A 26046-nucleotide genomic window follows, 5' to 3' on the forward strand; every position below is an offset into this window, starting at 1 on the left:
ACTTAGGCACACTAGACAGCCCTTCTGTCTGTGGTCGGGGATTATTTTAAACAGCCAAACTGACAGCACAAAACTCAAGAATGCAAAAGGTGGCACTAAATAGGACCATGAATAAGTTACTGGTATTAGAGATGAAACAAAACGACAAAAAAGTAGCTCCTTGTATGATCTCTGGGAAGAAAAGGGAAGCCTCCTACACTGTTGGTGGGAATGTTAATTTGTGCAGCCACCATGAAGAATGGTATGGACGTTCCCTAAAAACCTAAAAATATCATTATTATATGACCCTGCAATCCCACTCCCAGGCATATATCCAGAGAAAACTCTAATTCAAAAAGATGCATGCATCTCAATGTTCACAACAGCCCTACTTACAGTAGCCAAGACATGAAAGCAATCTAAATGTCCATCGACAGAGAAATGGATAAAGAAGATATGGAACATACATGCGATGGAATATTACTCAGCCATGAAAAAGGACGAAGCAATGCCATTTGCAGTAACATGGATGGCCCCAGAGATTACCATACTAGGTAAGAAAGAGAAAGACAAATGCCATATGATATCACTTATATGTGGAATCTAAAAATGACACAAATGAACTTATTTACAAAACAAAACAGACTCACAGACAAAAAACAAACTATGGTTACCAAAGGGGAAAAGGGGTCAAGTTGGGTTAAATTAGCAGTTTGGGATTAGCAGATACAAACTCCTATATATAAAACAGATAAGCAACAAGACCCCACAGAGGGAACTATATTCAATATCCTGTAATAAACCACAATGGAAAATAATATTAAAAAGATTGTGTATACATATGTATAACTGAATCATTTTGCTATATACCAGAAACCAGCCCAACATTGCAAATCAACCATAGTTGAAAAAAAAAACCACAAAACCTTTGTTGAATGACTAAGTCTCATTTGAGCCTCTCTACACTTTTTAAGGTGAGACTCCCCAGGGAGTCTGCAGAGAGGCCAAGACTGAGATGCCACAGAATTAGTGCCATCAGAATCTGGTGAAGGGAAGCGTCGGAAGGAGGGAGGAGACGAAGGAGGTGGGAGGCTGCTGTTGGAGTTTCCCACGTGGCTGAGAGGAGGGTCGTGTCCTGAGGACGGAATTTCACGGCTCCTTTCCCCACATCCCTGCAAACAGTGCAACTTGCACAGTCAGTCAACCTGAAACCCCCCAGGAGACAATCCAGGCTCCTTGTGAAGGCTCCTGAAGAGCCCTTCCCCAGTCATCTCCACTCCCCACAGGGGAGGTTTCTCGTTCGCCTTCCCCCAACTGGGCGTTTTTAGGAATGTGAACAAGAGTAGGGGCTGGCTGGGGACCGGGACACAGAGCTGATGACAGACAGCACTGGCCTGGGCGTCGGGGAGCGGGTTCTGGTTGATGACTGGTCTCCTCCCGGGGCCACCGGACAGTACTTTATCCGTCTCCGGGCGCCAGCAGGGTAAACACAAGGAGCTACTATGGCTGCGCATGGGAGAACTCTGTCATTCATATGTAACTGGAGCTTAAAGGTGTCAAGACTTAAAACCCACAATTAAGAAACCAAAGGTCCTTACCTTTGTTGGGTCTCCCAAGAAATCAAGAGTGAAAAAGTTCTGTGAAGAGAAAGACAGAGGCTATGGTGAGGAGGCTTCTGGGAGGAAAGCTGACCTCGGTGAGCTGTGCCCTAAGGTACCAAGCGCTCCCTCCTGGCGCCTCCCTGGCTGGGCTGGAGGAAAGCGGGCAGGACGCCCTCCCCTGGGACCAGCACAGGGTGCAGGGGTGGCTGCGGGAGGGGAGCTCTGCAGAGGACTGCTGCTGAGCCGCCCTGCCCTCCACCACTTCCCCGTCTTCCTCCTCCAGGCAACAACACCCCGAGTTTCCTTTGGGGACCCCCCTTCCCACTCTCACTCCATGATTGCAGGCATCTGTATGTGACCTCCGGTGCACCAAATCCCTGAATACAGGGACTACTTAGGGGTGGACATGTGCCCATGTCAGTTCAATAGAGTTTACCCAAAACTTTTGCTGGAGTTATTGGGAAAGAGGCTTTCTAAGCAGTTAGGATGTAAGACTATTGTGGTTTAACTTCCCTAGGGGCCAGATCTGCCTAAGAGTGAAGCCAACACGGAAAGGTAAAAGCTGAGGGATAGAGACAGATTCTTAATAGCATCATATGTGCATCTGGATCCAGCCATGCCTGAAGCCATCAACTCCTGGACCTGTCAGTGAGTTACCTGAAGATTCTGTCACAACATATTCTTCTCTCTTCTCAAAGCACTTTGAGATGAATTTTCTCATCTTGCATTAGAAAATCCTGACTCATACAAACTCACTGAAAATTCTCTTTGTTGTAAGTTTACCACGATTGTATTGACTTTATTGTTATACTGTAGCTAACAGGCTTGACCAGTATGTATGAGGTCACCAAAAACGGTCTCTCCATCATGTGTTGTAGCTCTGCAATCCAGGTGCGTGTGTCCATGTGTGTGTGTCTATGTGTGTTTATTAGGGCGAGAAGGTAATCATGGAAACACTTCCACATGATCTCAGAAAACTCAGGAGGATTATAGAGGCTCCGGGTTTTACCAAAGTCATCAATTCTCCCTTCATAAATTGGACCTCATGTGCCACATTAAGAGATGCTGAAATAAATTTACATCCTTTCAGGCATTAGAAAGCAGTTGTGTTTTCATTGTTTGAACATATTGGTCACATCACGTGAGCCTGAGAAGCCAGGATCTAAGTCCCAAGGCCACACTGGAAAGGGCTCAGAGTCTGGTGTTAGAGACTTGTTTCTGGGAGTCCAGGAATACCCTCCAGAGTCCAGACAGAGAGCCCAGGTGCTTCGGTTACTCTGGACTTTCTTTCAAACCCTCCCCGACAGAGAGGATAGTTTCTATTGGCCCAGGGGCTATATTTATGGGTGTCCCTCCTGCTGTGGCATCTCTGTGATGACACACTGCCACAGACATCCATCAAGCCTCACAGGTCACCTTCTCTGTGAAGCATCCTTGCTTAGTATAACAAATACTTCCCCTTTCTGTATTCCTACCACACAAAGCCCACAAAGTATTTGGGTGTGTTTCTCCCTGGACAGTTCCTTGTGAGCAGGGACTACATATCCGATTCACATTTGTATCACCCTCCCTGTTACCACCCCTCCCCCCACACACTTAACATAGCTGCATGGACGGATGAAGAGGTCAGTACGGGGAGTACTGGAGAGCCAGATGGACAAGTGGTTGCAGGGACGCCACCGCGCAGACGGGCATGGATGGATCACTGATTTCGGAGGGATGGATGAGGGAGCGACGATATTGGTGTCTGAATGGTGCACGGATAATTAACAATAGATGAATGAAGTTTTGAATGGACTTGTGGGTGGATAGACGAATGATAAGGTAGATGAGGAGAAGGCAATGGCACCCCACTCCAGTTCCTGAATGGAACATCCCATGGACGGAGGAACTTGGAGGGATGCAGTCCACGTGGTCGCTGAGGGTCGGACACGACTGAGCGACTTCACTTTCACTTTTCACTTTCATGCACTGGAAAGGAAATGGCAACCCACTCCAGTGTTCTTCCCTGGAGAATGCCAGGGAGGGGGAGCCTGGTGGGCTGCTGTCTATGGGGTCGCACAGAGTCGGACACGACTGAAGTGACCTAGCAGCAGCAGCAGCAAGATAGATGAATAAACGGATGGATGATTTGCTGGATTAATGGGTTGATGTATAGATTTCCTAGAATAACAACTGAGGCAGAGTCTTAAAAAATCTAGAAAAGTGGCCCACCATTGGCTTAAAAATGAAATGGTTTCTAAGTTAACTGAGGTAAATTGTGAAAATCTTTCCAAAAATATTTGTTTTTCATATTTCTGTCCCTGAAGTTTAGGATGGTAGTTACCTCTGAAATATACAATGTTTAATTTGTAAAAATAGATCTAAAAATGAGAATAGAAAAAATAAGTTTTGATAGATCTAGAGGATTCTTAATTGTTCATTATGTTCTTTTTTTGACTTAGCTGAAGTTTGAGATAGTCCATAATAATAAAGAAAAACAGTTCCCCATTCAGATCCAGAGGCTGACACTGCTCCTGGAAGGTGAGAAGCTGTCCCAGGTAATTTTTCTAGGGCAAGAGGACTGAAGCTGAAATGGTGAAGCCTGGGGCCAGGTTTCCAGGGTGCGGGGCTTGTTTGCAAGAGAATGGATGCACTTACCATCTTTTGTGTTATCTCCAAGAGCTCGTCCTCTGTCTTCTGGCGCAGGCAGTGAACAAGGACAGCCGAGGTGGTGGTTTTGCACCCAGCAAAGGCAGCAATTCGCTAGAGAGAGCACAGGTGACAGCAGAATTCAAGAGCCCGTCTCATCTCTCCATTGAAACCGAGGTGTTCTGTCCCAACCTCAGTTTCCAAAGGCAGCCCATGGTAGCAGAAAACACCCCAGACCAGGACTTCCCTGGGGGTCCAGTGGTTAAGAATCCGCCTGCCAATCAGGGGATCCGGGTCGATCCCTGGTCTGGGAGGATTCCACCTGCTGCGGGGCAACTAAACCCACGAGCCACAGCTACTGAAGCTCCCGCAACCCAGACCCCGGGCTCAGTAACAAGGGAACCCACCACAGTGAGAAGCCTGTGCACCACAGCTGGAGAGAGCCTGCACACAGCAACAAACACCCAGCGCCGTCAAAAATAAATACACAATTTCAAAAATAATAAAATTAAAGTTTAAAACAATAAAAAAAAAAAAAGAAGAAGAAAGAAAAATGCTCCAGACCACTCTGTGCGCGTCCTGGGTCCCAGTCATGCCAATTATACAGCCTCTGCTCTGTTACTTTACGTCTGTCAAAATGGGCACAATATTCTTGAAACTGAAGAGAGGCAGCAAGGAATGGAGCTTAAAAATGTGGAATCCACAATCCCAGTGTCTAATTTAGAATCTTGGCTCATCCAATTAACAGCCATGTGGCCTCAGGCCAGTCACTTGCAAAGTGAAGCCAGAGGGGAAGATGCAGGAGAGAAGTCAGGTGCCAGGATGGTGGGACACTGGTGAGTGTGCACGGGCTGCCTGGAGCCTGGTCCAGTGTCTGACACGCAATCAGTGCTCAGTAGGTGTTTGCGAAATAAATGAAATGACCGTAAGAAGTGGACAGAGTGGGCAGAGAGAGAGGGAGGGAGGTAGGGCAGGAATAAGAATCTTAGATTCCTTCACTGTCTTAGATTCCTCCCTTTAAGTGTGGCTGCTGGCTCCACCCCTGCACCAAACCAGCCTGACCAAATGCTCCACATCAGTGACTCCTGTCTTCCTAGCATTCTCCAAATAAAGACAAAGTCCCCACTAGGTCCTACGTAGCGTGGCCCTGCCAGTGCCCCCACCCTCAGCTTCTCAGGTCCTGTCTGCACTTTGTGCCCCGGCCACATCAGCCTTCCTCACTCTCTCACTTGAGATACCTGCTCCTGCCACAGGACACTTGCTCAGGCTGGTCCTCTCCCTGGATATTCTTTTCTTACCAAGTAATTTACGGCTTATCCTTCTCATCTGAACTCGTTGATCATTACTTTTTCCAGGAGCCTTTCTAATAACTTCCCGTACCCACTGGACGAAGTGCTCCTTTTGGATTCTTTTCACATCAGGTACCTCGTCTCTATTGCTCTAGTCACAGTTGACTTTATAAGTTTTCAGTTGTATAACTATTACTCTACCTCCTAAACTATAATAGAAGCTTCATGAGGTTGCCAGATGTCAGATTATATCAAAACTACTTGCTGAGTGAATGAATGCTCCAGGAACCTACCCCAGTCACAAGCCCCCAGGGAAAGTCCAGTCCAGGCTCACATGAGGCCAATGAGTTCAGCTGACTCAGACCCTGAGGGAGGCAACACACGATGACAGGCCACTGCCCACTGTGCAGCCCCTCAGCACACCTGGCACACTTTGGGACGCACGCTCAGGGCAAAGTGCACGGGGCTGGCAGCCCAGAGTCATGAGCCTGAGTCCAGCTCTGCCCTCATCACCGGCTGACGTTGACCAGCACTCCTGCTCTCTGCCCCAGTTTGCTTAGCAGGAGAACTGGGAGTGGGGCGGGGGGTGTCCTCGCCCTTCCTGGTCAGCCAGCCTCACTTCTAGGATTCTTTGAGGGTGTCAGCCAGACCCTGTGATAAGAAAGGGCCCTGACAACTTCAGCAGAGCAGAGCATGGTGCAGGGACAGTCCAGTGTGAGACCTACCTCAGCTTCAGCCTTAGAGCCCTTCTTGACCAGGCCAGGAAGGAGGGCAACGCCACTCTCTGAGATGGCCCGGTGGAAGAGATTCTTGGCCAGGGGAGATAAAACCTGGGAGGAGAGTGGCAAGAAAGGGAGTTTATGCTCACAGGGAGTGGGGTCTTCAAGAGCTACACCCATTCATAGCCCTGTCCTGGGCTCTTCCCATGGAGACCGTGGGGCTCAGTGGACATGACAGGTCCTTGCTTGACCTGACTGACCGTGTTCCCGAGACTGACCGGAGGGTCCATCTTCTCCAAGAAAACCTCCGCTAGAGGGAACCGGGTGTACAGAGCGAGGCATGCACTGATCACAACAGTCAAAGTATCTGAACGGCAGCTGGAAATTTCTAGCTTCGATTTAAACACACAGTTCTGATTTCCCACTTCCATTACTCAGGATTTTTTTAAGGAAAATGATCTGGAGGCAAAAAAAATCTCTAAGATGTTCACGTTATTTATAACAGGAAAAAGTGGAAATAACACAAGGTTTTAATATATGACATTGGGTAAATAAGGTATTTCTCATGTTTACACGGAAATATAATGACTATACACACAAAACATAAGAAATAACAATTAATGGTTAGGGAAACATATATGCTATAATGTAAAGGAAGCTTTTTTGTTTAAAAATTCATAGATATAGATAGATGATAGATAGGGTGATTCATGGAAAAAGGGCTGTTCTGTTGGCTCAAATGGTAAAGAATCTGCATGCAATGCAGGAGACCTGGGTTCAATCCCTGGGTTGGGAAGATCCCCTGGAGGAGGGCATGGCAACCCACTCCAGTATTCTTGCCTGAAGAATCCCCATGGACAGAGGAGCCTGGTGGGCTACAGTCCACAGTGCTGTAAAGGGTTGGACACGACTGAGTGACTAAGCACACAACAGCATGGGAAAAATAGTAGAGAAAAGGAACTGTCCATGGTGAGAGTCACTGGCTAATGCGACTGTGGATGGATTTTTATTTGCGGGGTTATCTATGATTTTCTTTATTCTCCATTTTATAAAATATAAATAGGTTTCCCCTGAATATTCAACTATGACCCTAGATGTTTTAAAAATATAGTAATAGTGCTCAATAGTGAGGCAATTGGAAGGTTTCTCACAGCTCCCAGCACCTTCTAACCTGGCTTTCCAGCTTTGCTTCCCTGGTGCCTCCCTCATTCCCATTCCCCACACCACACTCCTAGGTCCTGTCAGTGGCCCTCGTCCCCTGTCCCATCCCCATCCCTATCACTCCTCTTCCCCTTCTCCCCAGCCCAGCTCCATCCCTCAGCCCCAGAGACTGCTGCCCTCCCTCCTGGGCATGGACAAGCCTCAGAGCCCTCAGCGGGGACCCCAGCCTGTTCCTAGTGCTCGTATCTCCCTGAACTGCAGGCCTGGCTTCAAGTCAGACAAGGACACTGAGACCAACCTCAAGTCGGCTCCTCTGATTAATCATTTACACCCACCCCTACTTCTCAAGAGAAGTGAGGCGAGTCCAAATGTTAAAATGATTAAGAAGGAGAGGATGAGCTCAACCGACACAGGACAGGAAGAGTGTGTCTGTCGCAGCTGTGGGTGCAGCTACGGCCCCGGAGGCTAAGCTGAGCCTGAGCATCCCAGAGGGACAAGGGGAGTCTGGCCATTAACTCTCCACCGTCTGATGCTGAACAGAGTCGGGTCAGCCTTGAATCCAGGTCTTGGAAGTAAAGGTCCCAGGACTAGATGGGCTGATCTGCAAGGGGTCCCATCAGCAGCCACATCAGGGCCAGGAAGACTTACAAGAACGGAGACACTTTCCCCTCCTGCTGACACTCCAAAGATGGTTACAGAGCCTGGATCCCCTCCAAAGTTGGCAATGTTCTCCTGGACCCAGTGCAGTGCGGCCACCTGGTCCAAGTGACCCCAGTTTCCCCGGCTGTGCTCGTCCCCTGTGCTGTGAGTAAGAGAACAGGGTGGGGTTGGGAGCAGAGATGTCCCAGCAGGGCCTTGAGGACCAGAGATGGCGCTGGGGGTCCAGGTGAGCCTTCTGGAAAGGACTGGGCTTCCACAGCCCTCACACGGGGTCTTCATCTTCTTACATCTTATTCTGCTGTAGGGCTCTAAATATCTATCCTTCATCTACTGATTGAGCATTTCCTATGAGCACATGGACTTTGCAAATATCCAAAGAAGGGAATTCCCAGTGGAAGAAACAGCAAGTACAAAGGCCCTAGGGTCCAGGAAACAGAAGTGTGAGTCTAGAACGTGCAGCTGCAGGGAGTTTTCAGGGTCTGCATGAGGACAGCCATGTCGCTGTGAGTAAGATGCAGCCATTGCAGAGAGGACATGATTCCACTCATGTCTTAAATGATCACTCTGGCTACTGTGGAACCAAGAGGACTTGGTGGTGACTGGATATGGGGAGTGAAAAAAAGAGAAGAATTCATGCAACCACAAGGTTTTTATCCAGAGTAACTGGAAGGGTGTATTTGCTAATAGTTGAGCATGAGGTCCTGTTGCTGGGAGAGGAGCAGTGTTTGCAGAGAGAGACAGTGGGAGTTAAGGGTTCTGTTTGTGGAGGAGTGAGGTGCCCTCAGCCGTCCCATGGGGAAGGTCAGGTCAGTTCAGTTCAGTTCAGTCGCTCAGTCGTGTCCGACTCTCCGCGACCCCATGAATCACAGCACGCCAGGCCTCCCTGTCCATCACCAACTCCCGGAGTTCACTCAAACTCATGTCCACAGAGTCGGAAGGTAGGAGACACTTAATGTGTGTACTTGTGGGCTTCAGTGGAGAAATGGGACTGAAAATAGGAAGCTTGGAAGTGCTCCCTGAGGTCACTCAGGGAATCGGTGGGACAAAGAAGAAGATGCACACAGAGGCTGAGACAGGAGGAGGAGGGCCAGGAAGAGCTGAGAAGGAGCACCCATGAGGGAGGAGGTGGCCAGGAACCTAGAGAGGTCAGCTTTTCAAGAAGAACTGAGGGATCACGTGTGGATCTGCTGAGGTTGGCCAAGAGATGCTGGGTCATGATGACCTGGACCAGAGTGGTCAGGTGTGTGGTCGGGGTGAAATCCTGACTCACGTGGTAGAGGAGAGGCTGGGGGAGAGGAATTGGGGCGAGTACGTGCAGTTACACTGTCTCTGGGAACAGACACAGGCCGTGGGGGAAAGAGCTGAGGGGTCTCCGTGAAGGGGAACATCCTGGGACATGACTCCCCTGGGAAAACCTGTCTCCAGCCCACAGGTCTTTCCACGGAGGTGACCACCCCTCCCCCGGCCCATCCCCCAGCATCTTAGGGTAAGAGGTCCTGGGCCAGTGCATTCTGGAAAAGCTCAGGAACTGCCTGCTGGAAACCTGGTTCCTGTCCACAGAGAAGCCATGTGGGAGACTCAGCCCTCACTCATGCATGTGCCAAAGTCCAGGAAGGAAACGGGGTGAGTGGGCCCAAAGCTCCTCCCAGTAGATGAACCCCTGGAGTCAGATGCTCCTTACAACCTCCCAGTCCCAGGCACCGTTCCTTCACCTACAAGACTTCACAGAGCTCCCATATGAATCTGCCCCTTCCTTGTAAAAAAAATAATAATTTATTTATTTTAATTGGAGGCTAATTACTTGACAATATTGTGGTGGGTTCTGCCATACACTGACATGAATCACCCATGGGTGTGCATGTGCCCCCCCATCCTGAACCCCCCTCCCACCACCCTCCCCATCCCATCCCTCTGGTTTGTCCCATTGCACCGGCCCTGAGTGCCCGCTTCATGCATTGAACTTGCACTGGTCATCTATTTCACTTATGGTAATACACATTTACTTCCCCAGGAGGAAAGATGTGTGAGCCTCTAAGTGCTGTGCTGCATGGTAACTCTCATCTTAAAGACAGAGCAACGTGCCAGGCAGCACAGCGAAAAAGAGACAAGTAGTTCAGATGAGATAACAACTGGGTTGGGCTTGGTAGGAATAGTAGGAGTTGTCAGGGAGATTAGGAGTTTTCTGTGTAAGAGCTCAGAAGTGCACCAAGGTGGCTGGGAAATGAGAAGGTGTGGAGCCCAATTAGGAGGGGACTCAGATGTCTTAGTAGGAAGCCTAGCAAGGATCCCCTTGAGGGCTTCCCTGACTAGAGTGGGGTCCTAGCACCCCCACACTGGGGGCAAGGTGCCACCAGGAGAGTCCAGGGTCTTACCTGAAGAATCCCCAGATGCCCAGACGGTACTGAATGGTTACCACCACCACATTTTCATGGGCAGAGAGGACCAGCCCATCATGGGCTGATGCTCCTCCCATCAGCAGAGCTCCTCCGTGGATCCACACCATCACCTGGATGGGGAGGATGCAACCACAGGGTTACTGGAAGCAGAGCTGGCGAAGACCTCAGAGGCAGGTTTGGTCACCTACCTGTTCTCCATCTGAGGCCCAGGCCACCACCCCACTTAGGGATCCCTGGTTTCCCCTGTCTCCCCTGCCCCAGTGCCACCTGCTCTCAGCTCCTCATGCTGAGAACATCATCATGGGGACAGCCAAGCTCGAGCATCATCTCCTCCCCAACACTCCCACCACCCTCACTCCTGGACCCCTCACCCAGCTCAGCACACTCAGCATGCAGAAGCCCTTGGTTAGAAGCTTGTTTCAGCTTCATCTTAGTTACCTTCTCTGTGGTGAATTCAACTTCTCATGTGAATGAATAATCATGTCAAGAAGCCTATGCCCTGGGTGGTACCTCATCTTAATATGCCTTCCTGCTGCCTCCTCTGCTCCCAAAATCTCACCCATCCTCCAAAGCCCAGCCTAAAACTACCTCCTCCAAGAAGTCTTCAACCATTTGATGAATATGATCTGAAAACCTACTAGGTGCCAGGGACTGTGGTAACAATTGAGGCCATTCATAATGCATGTCCCCAAATTTAAGGAGTTCACAAAGCAAGAAAGTGAGAATAGCTAAAGTAATATTATAATCATTTTGTTAACAAAAAATTTGAAGAACTCACACATGAACTATGTGCCAAGAATTATTTTAAGCATTTAAAAGTAACCCATCTGTCAATGAGGGACAACTATTATCCCATTTAATGGACAGGAAAATGGGGGCACTGAACCACCCTGAGGTCACGCAGCCTCTAGGCAGTGGAGACAGGACTTGACCCCAAGCAGTCTGGCTGCAGAGGCCACATGTCGAGCCACCCGGCACACAGCAGCCAACGGCCATGCTGCAGTCGGTTGGCTGTTGGGGCAGGAGGAATTCCTTCCCTTCAACTCTAACTGAAGATCAGGAAGTTGCCTCGTGTGCTGTGCCAGATGCTGCCATAAATCTTCATGTTCATCACTGCAAACTCACGTGTGATTATCCCTGATTTGAGGAAACAGAGCCAGGTCTCTCAGGCAGTAAACGGCAGAACTGGTATTTACACCCAGACTCTGCAGTTCCATGGTCTGTGTCCATTGTAGAGGTTCTCCAGCCTCAGCTTCCCAGAGCCCCTGCTCCTCAACACCTCCGATCCTTGACTGCCTCCCGGTGGAGGGACTGAGTTTGCAGCCTCCTCTTGAGTCCAGGCTGAGCCACGGGCTGCTCAGCAGCAGTGTGCTGTAGAAGCCAGTCCAGCTCGGTGCAGCTCTTCAAAGGCAGGGGCTGTGTGGTCATAGTTTATGTTCCTCTTTCTCTTAACCCCACTTCTAGCTAGGTGTGCGGGAGCACTAAGTATGTAACAGGCGAATGCATGAATGCATGAGTGATCGATTGTCCCCACCTCCTCAAGCTCCTAGTCCCAAGTTTAGACACCCTCCTCCACACCTGGGCACCATGCCACGGGTGTTCCTGGGAGATGGCTGGGTGCGCCCACCCCTGCCTCTATCCCTCCTGACCCCTCCTTTGATAGCACACCAGCCCCACCCTCCAACCTGAGTCTGGAAGGCTGCCCTGTCTCTGGGCTCCATTTATTCTGGAAATGCTGACTCACTGCATCACTAACCTGGGCCAAAGACAATTAGGAAGTGAAATTAACTACAGGAAAATCTTGATCGTTGGCAAAGGAAAGTGCAGCCTTGTTGCTCCAGGCTCTGCTCCCCAACCTGTGACACCTAGTCAGAGGAAGTTGTCAGAGAGGGTCTCTTGTGTGTTGAGGAAAGGCCACACACAGGCTCCATGCTAGCCTGTGTCAGAGAGCTCCTGGCAGTTCCTGGAGCCCCGTGCTCCAGTCCTGCCACCCCTACTTTGTGACCTGGTCTTCCCCTCACAGGACCTCAGTTTCTCTGTCTGTAAGGGAAGGGTTGATTTGTTGGCTTATCTCCAAGATTCCTTCCAGCTCTAACTTTATTGGAAGTTATGTTTTACCTACTCTGGGTATCAGATTCCTAATCTAGCAATTAAGAGTCATCCTTCTTGTCCATCTATTAGCATGAGAGACATCAGAAACATTAAAATGTGCATTACAGATGTGCAGCAATCTCCCCCAGGGGCCCGCTTCTGGCCGAGGGGAAACAGGCGTGGGCCACCTGCCCTCCCTGATGCCAGGTTTGGCCGTGGTGCACAAGAAAGCCCTGGGGCTCCAGAAGACCCTTGGCCCAAGACGCCCCCACCCAACACTGCCTTCATCCCCTTCCTGTCTACACCAGCCTTGACCAGAGTTTCCCACTGCTTACCGGCAGCCTCCTTCTCTTAGTCAAGTCAGCAGGGGTGTAAATATTTAGGTAAAGACAGTCTTCAGAAAATTTAGGCTTAACACTCTTCATTCTGCTGTTAAAGTCTGAGGACATTTCTGCCAAGACTGTGCTTTGGGAGCACCTGGGAGGGGCGAGGAAAGAGAAGACTCCTGGTGTTCAATCAGAGCTGATCAAGGAGACGCCTCCTGTCGAGAGGCTAGGTCTCAGACTGGGAGAATTAAACCTGTAAACAGAGCTGTCTTAGCAGATTTCAGACACTGGAATGGGTGGGAGACTACCTGGGGGGTCAGGATAGGGGGTTCCAGGGCTCACCACGGTCTGGCGAGTGTAACTAATAAGAAGGCCTGGCACCTCCCCCTTTCAGGAGACGTCGGAACGCATTGTGTCAAGAAGATGCTGCTTATGAGCCTCGAAGTGGATCATTTCCTGCAAGCCCTGGTTGCAGCTGACTCTCTGCTGCATAGCAAGTGCAGGGTGCTCACGCTCCTCGACTGGTCAACCAGGAGTTCCAGTCCATGGGAGACTTCCAAAAATGGTGAGAAGCCACTCTGTTGGCAGTCATTAAGGCATGCAACAGGTCAGGGCAAAATATCTGTGGTGCAACATTAGGAGACCTTGGTTCTACTTCTGCCTCTGCCACTTACATGCCGAGTGACCTTGGGCAAGTTCCTTCTCTGTTCTGGTTCCCAGTCTGCCATGTCTAAGTAGGGGAATGATTTCTACACGGGTCTGGCAGCACTGACATTCTAGGATTCTGTCAGTTCATCTTGTCAAGTGTTATGCATTGTCCAAATAATGGATGAAAGATCCAGCAGCAGTAACGGGCACAACTTAATATTTAAAAGACACTTGCTCCTTGTAAGGAAAGCTATGGCCAACCTAGACCGTATATTACAAAGCAGAGACATCACTTTGCCGACACAGGTCCGTACAGTCAAAGCTATGGCTTTTCCAGTAGTCATGTACAAGTGTGAGAATTGGTCCATAAAGAAGGCTGAAGGCTAAGGAATTGATGCTTTTGAATTGTGGTACTAGAGAAGACTCTTGAGAGTCCCTTGGATTGCAAGGAGATCCAACCAGTCCATCCTAAAAGAAATCAACCCTGAATGCTCATTGCAATGACTGTTGCTGATGCTGAAACTCCAATACTTTGGCCACGTGATACCAAGAGTCAACTTGTTGGAAAAGATCTTGATGTTGGGAAATACTGAAGGCAAAAGGAACAGGGGGTGGCAGAGGATGAGATGGTGAGATAGCATCACCAACTCAAGGGAGATGAATTTGAGCCCAGGAGATAGTGGAGGACAGAGGAGCCTGATGGGCTACAGTCCCTGGGGTTGCAAAGATTCAGACATAACCTATGGACTGAACAACCACAAAATCTTCAGATCAGGGGCTTCCCTGGTGGCTCAGTAGTAAAGAATCTGCCTGCCAGTGCAGGAGACACAGGTTTGATCCCTGATCTGGGAAGATCCCACATGCCACGGGGCAACTAAACCTGTGAGCCTCAACTCCTGAAGTCTGCACGCCCTGGAGCCAGTGCTCCGCAAGAGAAGTCGATGCAATGAGAAGCCATGCACTGCAACTAGAGAGTAGCTCCTGCCGTCTGCACCTAGATAAAGCGCACACAGCATCAAAGACCCAGCACAGCCAAAAATAAATAATAAAATACATGAAATTATTTTTAAAAAATCTTCAGATCAGACCCATGATATGGGTTCTATAATTATCCCCATTTTACAGTTGAGAAAACTGAGGCAGAGAGAGGTTAGAGAACCTGCCCAAGGTCACACAGCCATGAAGAGTCAGACTATGCATTGTTTATGTTTCCGAGGATATTATAAGCCACATTTCCAGATTTTCAGAAAGCAGGCAGGTGGCCCCCAGTATTGAGGTGCTTGGATGACATAGCTATCAAGTGACTGTCAGAGCCCCAAAGAGACCCTCCTGATTTCCATCCTGGGGGAGCTGTCCCCAGATCACCAAGGCAAGGGGATATAGTATTCATAAAAGGATACAATCAAAAGTTAATGGGAAAGAGAGTTCAACATCACTAGTATTGAGTTAAAAGGAATAAACTCTAAAATTATATACATAATTATGATGCTAATAATTATTATTATTTTGCCTACTCAATAGCCAAAACATTTTTTAATAATCTCCAGAATTGGCTAGGGCCTGGTGAATGAAAGTTTTCATATATTAATGGAAAGAGTGTAGCTGGAACATTTCTGGAAGGAAATTTAACAAAAGGTGATACTCTTTTACTCAGAAATGTCATTTCTTGGAACTTAGCCCCAATTACTGTGAATGGGCATAAAGGTTTGGCTACAGGATGTTCATCACAGTGCTAATTATACTATCAAAAATATCAAGAAGAACTTAATGGTCCCAAATAAGAGACTGGGTAAATAAACTATAACTCAATACCCAAGGTAATATAATGTCAGGCTGTGATATGTAATGACATATAACCATGTTCATGATAGAAATGAGCAAAGCAGACATCCAAAGTATCTGTATCGGGCTTCCCTGTTGGGCCAATGGTTAAGAGTCTGCTTTGCAATGCAGGGACATCGGTTTGATCCCTGGTTGGGGACGCTCTCACATGCCGTGGGACAGCAAAGCCAGGGCGCACACGACTGAGTCCGAGCCCTACAGCCGGTGCTCCATTCACAACAGGAGAAGCCACTGCAAAGAGAAGCCCACGCATCTCAACTAGAGAGTAGCCCCTGTTCCTGCAACTGGGGAAAGCCCACGTGCAGCAACAAAGACCTAGCACAGCCAATAAAAACTTAATAAAAAAAATTCAAAAATAATTTAAAAAAGTATCTGTATTGTGGGATATGATACTGTGATATAAGAAATATGTCTTTGGTCTTCCCATTTCCGTCAAGGAGTTCCTAAAACCCTAGGAATTCCCTCAGTGAAGAGACTGACAAATGCACCATTTGTTGTGTTAATGAGGTGGTTCTGGACCTCACCTAAGGGTGGAAACTAGCTACAAAAGGCAGATCCTGGAAATCCCCAGGATTCTCCCATGTAGATGTCCTAGGTGTTCTGGGGGACGACTCTGACTTCTTTGCCCAATGTGGACACAGTGACTAGGACACACCAACTATTGCTCTCCTCCTTACTCGGCAGCAGTCACACCTGGGAGTTAGGAACTGGCGATACCCCAAAGACTCCCCACCCACACAATCCTGGCCCACCTCACTCCCCAGCTGCATCAAAGATCAAGACAGGAGAATAAACAGAATCATTACTTCTGACCCGCCCCCACCACTGCTCAACTCCTTGTTTATTCCAAAGCACTTAGGCTATTCTTACATATTATATAATCTGTTACCTTGCATATTGCTCAGGATCTGTCTTTCCCTGCTACAAAGGCAAGCTGCATGAGGGTGGGATCTTTCTTTGGGTCACTGATGGATCCCAGGAAACTAGAACACGCCTGACACACAGGAGGTGTTCCAGAAGTATTGGTTGAATAAAAGGCTCTACAGTGCTGTGAAATTCTGGAATGCTGGTAAGGATCTACAATATCTTGAGGATTCCAGAACAGAGCATGAGCCACTCAGAAGATTGCCTTGGCTCCTTCCTGCATCCCTTGGAGACTAACATCCCCACTGAAAGACGCCAAAGGCCACACGCCCGGCTTACATGGGAGGGTGAGAGGTGGTATTCTTCACGAAGGTCCATGGTTCTGCAGGCTGCGGTGGAGCAAACCTCAAGGATCCGAGAGGAGGCTTGGCAAAAGGAATTCCCAGGAAAACGGCCACAGGCTGTGCAAATCCTTTTAAGCTGACATAGTTTCCCAGGACTCTGCCCTGAGCAGTCTCCACAATAGGTGGTGTGGGTGGCCGCCCTGGTGGACATTGAGAGGAAATGAGGACACGTCAGTGGTAAAGGTTTGAACTGGATTCTGGGTGGACTTTGGCACCTCTGCCATGTGATCTTGAATGTCCTCTCAACCCTCTAAGCCTCAGCTGCTTATGTGAGAGAGAGAGAAGCTAACTGTCCTTCCTAACTCACAGGGTCATCAGAGGGAGCGAGACTGGGGGTCACATTCTGTCTGTCCCATTCCCGCGGAGCAGGCGGTTTTTTCTCACTGAGCTCAAATGCGTCTCCTGCAGTTGCCACATCAGGCCTGGTCCTCCCTGCTTGGGGACATCCTGCACCTTCATGAGGCAGGTGGCCTTCGTGTTGACCCCTGTTCATGCTCATCCCTCAAGTCCTCTCTTATCCGTCATCAACAGCTGCAGTTTGTTTAAGCATCCTAACAGGAAATGATTTCCAGCCTCTCATCCTGCCAATTGTTCCCCTTTAGATACAGACAAAACGACAACCTCTCTCTCAAAGTGTGTGGCCAGAACAGAGAAGAATAACCCAGATCTGGTCTCATAGACACATCCGATGACAGCCTTCAAGAAACGTGTGTGAAGTGGACAGATGTCCAGTTGGCAAAGGTGAAAAAGTGGGTGATGGGCTGTGAGGTATGGGCAACAATGGTGACAGCAGCGGTTATCACTTGAGGTACATGTAATGTTGTGTATTGCGTACTTTCTCTGTGCCACGTGGACAATCCAATGACAAAAGCCTTGCTAGGAAAACATTAATATGTCCATTTTCCAAAGAGGTAACTGAAGAAATGGAGGAAGCCAGTATGGATTTTTAAAAGATGGAAATAGACTGACTTGACCCAGATAAACCAGCAGAAAGGGGATAATCATGTACTTTTAACTCTGCTCCTACCCTCGGTTCTGGGCCTCTCACAGTGTCACAGCACCAGGAAGAGGATTAAACCCAGTGGAGGCTGGGCTGTCAGCACTGACAGCCAGAGCACTGGCTCTGGACTCAGGAGGCAGGGATAGAATTCAGAGCATGATATTCCAGCTGACCGTGGATACATACCTTTCCCAGTCTGAGCCTCAGTTTTTCCATCTATAAAATGGTACAGATGCATTCTGAGGGCTCTTGCTGCACCCTTGTATTAACCATGTCTTCTATGCTGTGTATTCTGATGCTTTGGTACTGGGAGCCTTGCTGATTCTGGGGGGACTGCCCCTCCCAGAGTTAGCCGATCCCTGGAGACAGGAATGAATTTTCTCTTCCAGCATGCCAGAGGCTGAACCCCAACCACCATCTTTATCAGGCCTGCCAAAACGGCCACTATCATCCTGCCCTAATCACTCCAGGGCAAAGTACCTACCAGTTGTGGGCAGTCCCTAAGCCCTGGAGCATGGCGGGGATTGGCTTACCCTATCCAGCCCACCCCACCAACCAAGATAAATTTCTTGTCCAGATTCCTCCCTTCTTCCTCTGCCCCCTGGCACACCTGATGCTTCATCTTCTAGCCCACCAGGTGGTGTCAGGCCCCCTCCTCTGGGAAACTGGGAAAAACAATCTCTTAAATGGCCATTGGCTCCTGATCCATGGGCTTGACCACACCTCAGAGTGTCTACTAGTACACTGTAAGTTATAACAACTCTTTTACTTATGAATCCGTTTTTTCACTTTCTCCAATTCCAGGCACTCTTTAGAAAACAACCCATTTCACACTTACAACAGCCCAATGATGTAGATACAGTTCTCACCCCCATTTTAGCCGTGCAGAACTGAGACACAGAAAAGAATCATAACTTGTCTGAGAACACACAGCTACTGAGTGCTGCCTTGGATGGGAACCCAGCCACGCTGACCCCAGAGTGGCCATCAATACTCCGCTAACCCACTTTTAGCCATATCTGGACTAATGGTCAAGGGGGAAACACACGGAGCTCGCCAAAGTCCTCAGCTGCTCAGCGATAGGTGAGCTGGTTGCCCTCCTGCACGGGGCATGGCCGGTGCAGCTGCGTCTCCCGGTGTACCCTCCCCTTTGTCTCCTGTCGCTGCCCGGAGTTGGCAGAGCCTCAGAGTCCTGACAGCGCGCGCTGCTGCGGGCCCCAGTGGCCTGTCACTGCTTTGCCTTGTATGCTTCTCCTCCACCTGGTCCCCCGCAAGGATTCCCAAAGACCGCCCGCTATTTGCATTTCAGGAGGACTCACCCCAAGCCGTGGAAATGGCGAGGGAGGTCAGGACCAGAGCGACGAGCCACATCGTGGCAGGACAGCAAGCTCTGTGTCCTCAGTCTCTGTGCCTCCCGAGGGCCTTATGAGTCCGCCCAGTTCCCGCCACTCCAGCTTCTCTCCCCAGGCCCGCCCCCGCCGCCCAAGAGCTGATGGGGAGACAACAGAAGAGCTCTCCCCCGTCCCTAAGAGGCAAGGGCTGAAGTTTTGGCGGCCAAGCCCGTCCAGGCCCCACCCTCCTAGACTTTGACTTTTATCAAAAGAGCTTGCATTAGCTTACTTGGTAAAGAATTCGCCTGCAACACAGGAGATCCCGGTTCGATCCCTGGGTCGGGAAGAACCCTGGAGAAGGGAAAGGCTGCCCACTCCAGTATTCTTGCCTAGAGAACTCCATGGACAGTCCATGGGGTCGCAAAGAGTCGGACACGACTGAGCCACTTTCACAGATAACCACTGATTTGTTCAACCACTAGTTTCGCAAGTGTTTCTCCCTTCCTGGATACTAACCTTAGTGCACTGTGAGGTACCCAAAGCATGCATAGGACTTTAGACAAGGGCACACTTTGGTGGAACAAAAGACTGGTTCCAAATGGGTAATGGCTGTCACCCTGCTTATTTAACTTATATGCAAGTACATCATGTGGAATGACAGGCTGGATGCAGCACAAGCTGGAATCAAGATTGCTGGGAGAAACATCAATAACCTCAGATATGCAGATGACACCTCCCTTATGGCAGAAAGCGAAGAACAACTAAAGAGCCTTTTGATGAAAGTGAAAGAGGAGAGTGAAATAATTGGCTTAAAACTCAACATTCAGAAAACTAAGATCAAGGCATCTGGTTCCATCATTTCATGGCAAATAGATGGGGAAACAATGGAAAAAGTAAGAGGCTTTATTTTCTTGGGCTCCAAAATCACTGAAGCTGTGAAATTAAAAGATGCTTGCTCCTTGGAAGAAAAGCTATGGCCAACTTAGACAGCATATTAAAAAGCAGAGACATTACTTTGCCAACAAAGGTCTGTCTAGTCAAAGCCATGGTTTTTCCCGTGGTCATGTATGGATGTGAGAGTTGGACTATAGAGAAAGCTGAGCGCCGAAGAATTGATGCTTTTGAACTCTGGTGTTGGAGAAGACTCTTGAGAGACGGTTGGACTGCAAGAAGATCCAGTCAGTCAATCCTAAAGGAGATCAGTCCTGGGTGTTCATTGGAAGGACTGATGCTGAAGCTGAAACTCCGATACTTTGGCCACCTGATGTGAAGAACTGACTCATTGGAAAAGAACCTGATGCTGGGAAAGATTGAAGGCAGGAGGAGAAGGGAACGACAGAGGATGAGATGGTTGGATGGCATCACTGACTCAATGGACATGAGTTTGGGTAAATTCTGGGAGTAGGTGATGGACAGGGAGGCCTGGCATGCTGTGATTCATGGGGTCGCAAAGAGTCGGACACTCCTGAGTGACTGAACTGACTGAACGGACGCTTTGGTGTGTGGTCCTCAGAACAAGGCAAAAACTTTCAGAGCAACCCCTAGCCCCTCAGCTGCCCGGTTGGAGAACATGCGGCAAATCTCTGCTCCCCCAGGTTTCTGTTTCACAGAATTCTGTGCTTCCCACCTTGGAAGCATCTTAAATTTCATCCCGTTTCCCTTTGGATGCCTGGATTAACTTTACGGTGTTCCTGACAATTAACTCAGCCTCCTTTTGCACACCTCCGGGGTTTGGGGACTCACTGCTTCCTCAGGCAGGGATCTTTGGACAGAATGTTCTTATAGTATCTTATAGTAAAGGAACACTGTCTCTTCATAGTCCCTGACTCGAACCATCCGTCTTTCCATCCAGTCATTATTTCCTTCATTCATTCATTCTGCAGACATCTATCAAATATTGGCTCTATGCTGGGAAGTATGGATACAAAGGTACATTTAAGACATGTTCTAGCGTCCGGAGGAGTTCACCATGTAATAGATAAAATAGATGGGGGAAGCTCTGGGTGACTTGCCATGCAGTGTGAAAGCACCAGATACAGGGATCTCTGCTATATATATAAAGTGCTCTGGATATACCTGGGAGAGTGTCATCTCCCTGGTGGGGATGCAAAGAAGATGCTCAAAATCTGTTTCATAGAATCATTAAACATCCAACAAAAGAGAATTCTCCAAATACGCTTTAATGTTGATATTTAGCTGGCTAAGACAATACTATCCATTCACTCAAACTAGTGATGCACACTTCTACATATGGACAAGAGAATCCAGTCATGATCCATTGTGAAGGGGGAAATATAGGTTATAAAAGAGTGAGGGTTGCTCTGGGACACAGCTTGGCAGTTCATTACAACTTAAACTTAGGGACTCCCTGGTGGTTTGGTGGTTAAGAATCAGCCTGCCAATGCAGGGGGACACAGGCTTGACCCTTGCTCGGGGAAGATCCTACATGCCGTGGAGCAACTAAGCCTGTACTCCACAACTACTGAGCCCGTCGGCTGCAACTCCTGAGAACTGCATGCCCTAGAACCTGTGCTCTGCAGCAGGAGGAGCCACTGCCTTGAGAAGCCTGTGCACTGCATGAGGAGTAGCCCCATTCGCTGTAACTAAAAGTCCTCGTGCAGCAACGAAGACCCAGTGCAGCCAAACATAAATACATAGATAAATAAAAATCAAACTTAGAGTTACCATATTTCACAGCAATTTCACTCCTAGGTATGTACCCAAGATAACTGATAATATGTCCATACAAAAACTTGCACATAAATAGCAGCGTTAGTCAAAAGAGTTGAAAGTGAAAACAACCAACCAACCAAAATGTCCATCAACTGAGAATGGACAAGGAACTATTATGATCTATAATATAATCTATCCACACCATGGAATATTATTTGGGCATAAAAAGAAATATAGTTTGGATACTTGCTACAATGTGGAGGAACCCTCAAAACATCATGCTAATGGAAAAAGCCAGATACAGGAGGCCAGACGGTGTATGATTTTATTTATGAGATGTTCTTAATAAGCAAATCCACACAAACAAAGTAGATTAGAGGTTTCTACAGGCTGGGGATGAGGGCAATAAGGAATGACTCCTAATAGGTATGAGGTTTCTTTTAGGAGTGATGACAATTTTCTGGGATTGGATAGTGGTGATGGTTAAACAACTTTGTGAATATACAAGACCACTAAACTGTGCACTTTAAAAATGTGAATTTTATGGTACTTGAATTATATTTCAAGAAAATAATTATTTTAAAAACCCCATCAAGTATAGTATCCTATGTTAAAAAAAAAAGCTCCACTTCACAAATTTGAAGATATAATTACCTGTTCAAATGATTCACACACAAAGCAGAAATCCATCTAGCAAGCAGAAAAATTCAGAAAAGGTAGAGAGGGAGCTGGACAAGCAAATCATAAACAAATGAAAAATGATGATGGTGGGCAGTGTCCCTTTCTTCAAGGGGACAAAAGGGTCTTTGACGCATGTTACCTCACTGGTCCTGGCCAGGAAATTCCAGACTGACTGGTTAAGATTACATTCCTGGGGAAGTTTGAAAGTCCAATCAGGTAAGGTACTAAATCTTCATCCGACGATGAGGGCTTAGCACAAGTGACTGCATTTGAGGCCTCTTTTGTTTTTGTTTTTAACAATTCCCCTCTTTGGATCCAGCACTTCGCTTAACTGAGCGATGTGATCAAGTTCTAAGGCATCCAGGCAAGATCGAAGCACCACTCTTGGCTACAGGTCAGAACCTCTGTGGGTCCTTCGTGTGGTGTCCAGAGCTCCACAATTTTTTTTGTTTAATCCCCATGACAGTCATAGGTCATGGCTTCCAGTTCATGATGCTTAACTGGTTATTGTCTTTCCTTCTTTCCCAGCATTCCAGTCTTAGGCAAAGCATTTGCTTGGTCGTCAGCAGCCGGGAACGCGTATTTAAACTTTTGAGAGAACACAGTGCACTCACGGAAATGCCTATGACGCAATAAGCACAGTAAGTCTCAGTGTCTGGAGTGCACTCAGCCCCGGGTGGGGAGATCTCATGGAGGAAGAAATGGCAACCCACTCCAGTATTCTTACCTGGGAAACCCCATGGACAGAGGAGCCCGGCAGGCTACAGTCCATGGAGTCACATGAGTCAGACACAACTGAGTGACTGAGTGCCTGCGTATATGCGCACGAGTGTCCACACACGCGCACACACACACAGTAGAGCCAAGGTCCCCAAGACCTAAAGCAAAGTCAAATCTGTCCAAGAAAGAATCATTGAAGGAGTCAGCTTTTTAAGCCAGGTGGCTTGCTCAGTGATCTTATGTAATTAATCATATTATTTTCCTTCCTCACCTAGTAAGGTTGCTGGGAAAGCTCTAAGCAAGGTAACAGGTCGACTTTTTCAAGCAGCTCCATAAAGTTGTCTGGTCATATTTGAGCCTTTATACATCTCTTTTAAATATGACATTCTCAGGTTCAATGGCTGGCTCAAGAAGTTCCCCTGGAGAAGGAAACAGCAATCCACTCCAGTTTTCTTGCCTGGAAAATTTCATGGCCAGAGGGGCCTGGTGGGCTACAGTCCGTGGGGTCGCACAGAGTCGGACATGACTGAGGAATCGAGCACTAGAACTACTAGTCACAGCCTTGGTAAAATGTCCAATATTATCGTGTTCCGTTATAAGGAGGCCAGATTCGTATTGAACGAATAAGCTATATTGCCATGAAGAGAATATGCAAGAGTTTCTGGATTTTGACGGGGTTAGGTAGGGAGAAAAAATAAATATTTCATCTTTGTTCACAAAGGTGTAATTGATTAACTTGTCAATTCAAGAGAAAGAAAACAGGTTTCCTTAAATCTGGAAGACCAAAACATAAGCGAACCAGCAACATTTCAAACACAAAGTCATCAAAAATTATAATGATCTTTATCAATTCATTTAGTCCTACATAATGAATTCTTGTTGATCTTTGGTTAGCAATTTTATGAATTTAGTTTTTCCTTAGAGTTCTGAAAATTCTTACCCAGTTTGCTGGTATGGTCGAAAGTTATTACAATCGCTATTCTAGAGCACTTGTCAGAATCTCTTTTCTGAATTTCTCTGAAGATGAAACATTTTGTTGGAATACTTTTGCAAAAGCATCCAAGTAAAACAAGAACTATCTGTAAACGACAAAAGACTTAAAATAACCGTGGTTAAAGATCTCATTAGATTTCATTACAATGTGATTGAGATGGAAATTTTGTCATTTCTGTGACACACACAACACTTTAAGATAAGAACTGGAATTACTAAGACAGTTCAGATTTTTAAGAATTTCATGCAATTTTTGGAACACATAATACATACTAACATAAATACAACATTAAAAAGCTTAGTGTTACTTCTTTTCTGACAATGCTTCCCATGTAACTTAATACATCAAATAAATCTAATTAATATCTGATGCTAAAGCTGAAACTCCAATACTTTTGCCACCTCATGCTAAGAGTTGACTCACTGGGAAAGACTGATGCTGGGAGGGATTAGGGGCAGGAGAAGAAGGGGACGACAGAGAATGAGATGGCTGGATGGCATCACCAACTCGATGGACATGAGTTTGAGTGAACTCCGGGAGTTAGTGATGGACAGGGAAGCCTGGCGTGCTTTGATTCATGGGGTCGCAAAGAGTCAGACATGACTGAGCGACTGAACTGAACTGAATTGAACTGAATATCTTTTCATATGAGAGAATAAATTTTTGAAGGTGTTCCAGGAACCCTTCAAAAGATCCCAAAATTAGTTTAGGTCAAAAGATTTCATTTAGAATTTGATTTTGGGGATGATTGTAAAAAATAACAAAAGGTTTAAAAACAGTCAAATAGAATCACAGGTCACTGTGAAACAATACTTAGTTATCTACTAAACCAAAATGTCAAAGACTTCTCAAGCAAATATGGAAGGTTATATATTCTGAGCAAAACTTCGCTCATTTACTATTGAGAGGACTAGTTTTACTTAAGTAATCAAAGACAACATACAATACAAGTGATTATTTTAACAAGTCTCAAGATGTTTGCTTTCTAGGTAGATCATTTTAAAAGGTGAAGAAAAACCTTTCACTATCGGACCAATAGTTCAATAAAACTTTTTCCCTTTAACAGTGAACAAACCAACTTTTAATTTGTACCAGCTTACTTTTGATATTGGGAAAGGTCCCCAGGGGCTCAGGTGTAAAGAATCCACCTGAAATGCAGGAGAGGCAGTAGAAGCCGTGGGTTCGATCCCTGGGTTAGGAAGATACCCTGGAGAAGGAAATGGCAGCCCACTCTAGTATTCCTGTCTGAGAATCCAATGGACAGAGGAGCCTGGCAGGCTACAGTCCATGGGGTCGCACAGAGTCGGACACAACTGGACAACTGAGCACACAGTTTTGATATGAAAACTCATTCAACTTATTTAACAATGTAAAACTACATTTATTATATTTTTTAGGAACATAATTTTTATAGTAAAATTTTCAATGTAGCACAAGATATGTTTACTATCATAACCAACAAACTTAAACTAGCTTTTATTTACTAAAGATTATTTTAGATCATATGAACTTGAGAAACATTTGAGCTAGTTTCTATTATATTTCTGAGAGTTTGACTTATATAAGCACTTAATTTTTCTTATTGAATTAAATAGAGCTCGTTTTACAAGTTAATTTTAGAAATACCATCTAGAGGTAGAAAATACGCACACATCTACAGCACACATATTTATACACATAAACATACAGGGAGAGAAAAAGAGACTTCATAGTTTCATTTATGAACTGTAGCCAGGCCAGCACAGGAAGAGGCGGCAGCACCTCCCTTATGCTCACATGCTTTCACAATGTCATTTAGCAAGCTTGCTTTTGTCCAGGCAGACCAATATTGACATCAGAGAGAGCCGAGCAACAAGCAGCTTTAAAACACAAGATAATCCCCAAAAGGCTCATGGGTTCTTGGCTAAGGGCATAGGTTATAGCTGAAATGAAGCTTCTGGAGACCCAAATTCTAGAAAGGATGCTCATTTGCACTCATTCTGGCCGCAATGGCAGGCCAGTGAGGGGAAGCCCTCTGTTACAGATGAGGACTTGGT

The 26046-nt window shown here is 47.1% G+C and overlaps 1 protein-coding gene across 1 annotated transcript in view; it reads right to left on the minus strand.

Moving 5' to 3' along the window:
• Positions 1–26046, minus strand: part of LOC129547348 (liver carboxylesterase-like) — a 46014-nt gene that overhangs the window by 13252 nt on the left and 6716 nt on the right. The window contains exons 2-7 of the mRNA XM_088830138.1: positions 12863–13004; positions 10413–10546; positions 8029–8182; positions 6226–6330; positions 4221–4325; positions 1578–1616 (exon numbers count right to left, since the gene is read on the minus strand). Of these exons, the coding sequence (XP_088686264.1) occupies positions 1578–1616; positions 4221–4325; positions 6226–6330; positions 8029–8182; positions 10413–10546; positions 12863–13004 (679 nt within the window). The remainder of the gene's footprint in view (positions 1–1577; positions 1617–4220; positions 4326–6225; positions 6331–8028; positions 8183–10412; positions 10547–12862; positions 13005–26046) is intronic.

This window comes from Moschus berezovskii, chromosome 22 (genome assembly GCF_049115385.1).
Source record: "Moschus berezovskii isolate FMDL1 chromosome 22, NW_MosBer_1.0, whole genome shotgun sequence".
Lineage (NCBI taxonomy): Eukaryota > Metazoa > Chordata > Mammalia > Artiodactyla > Moschidae > Moschus > Moschus berezovskii.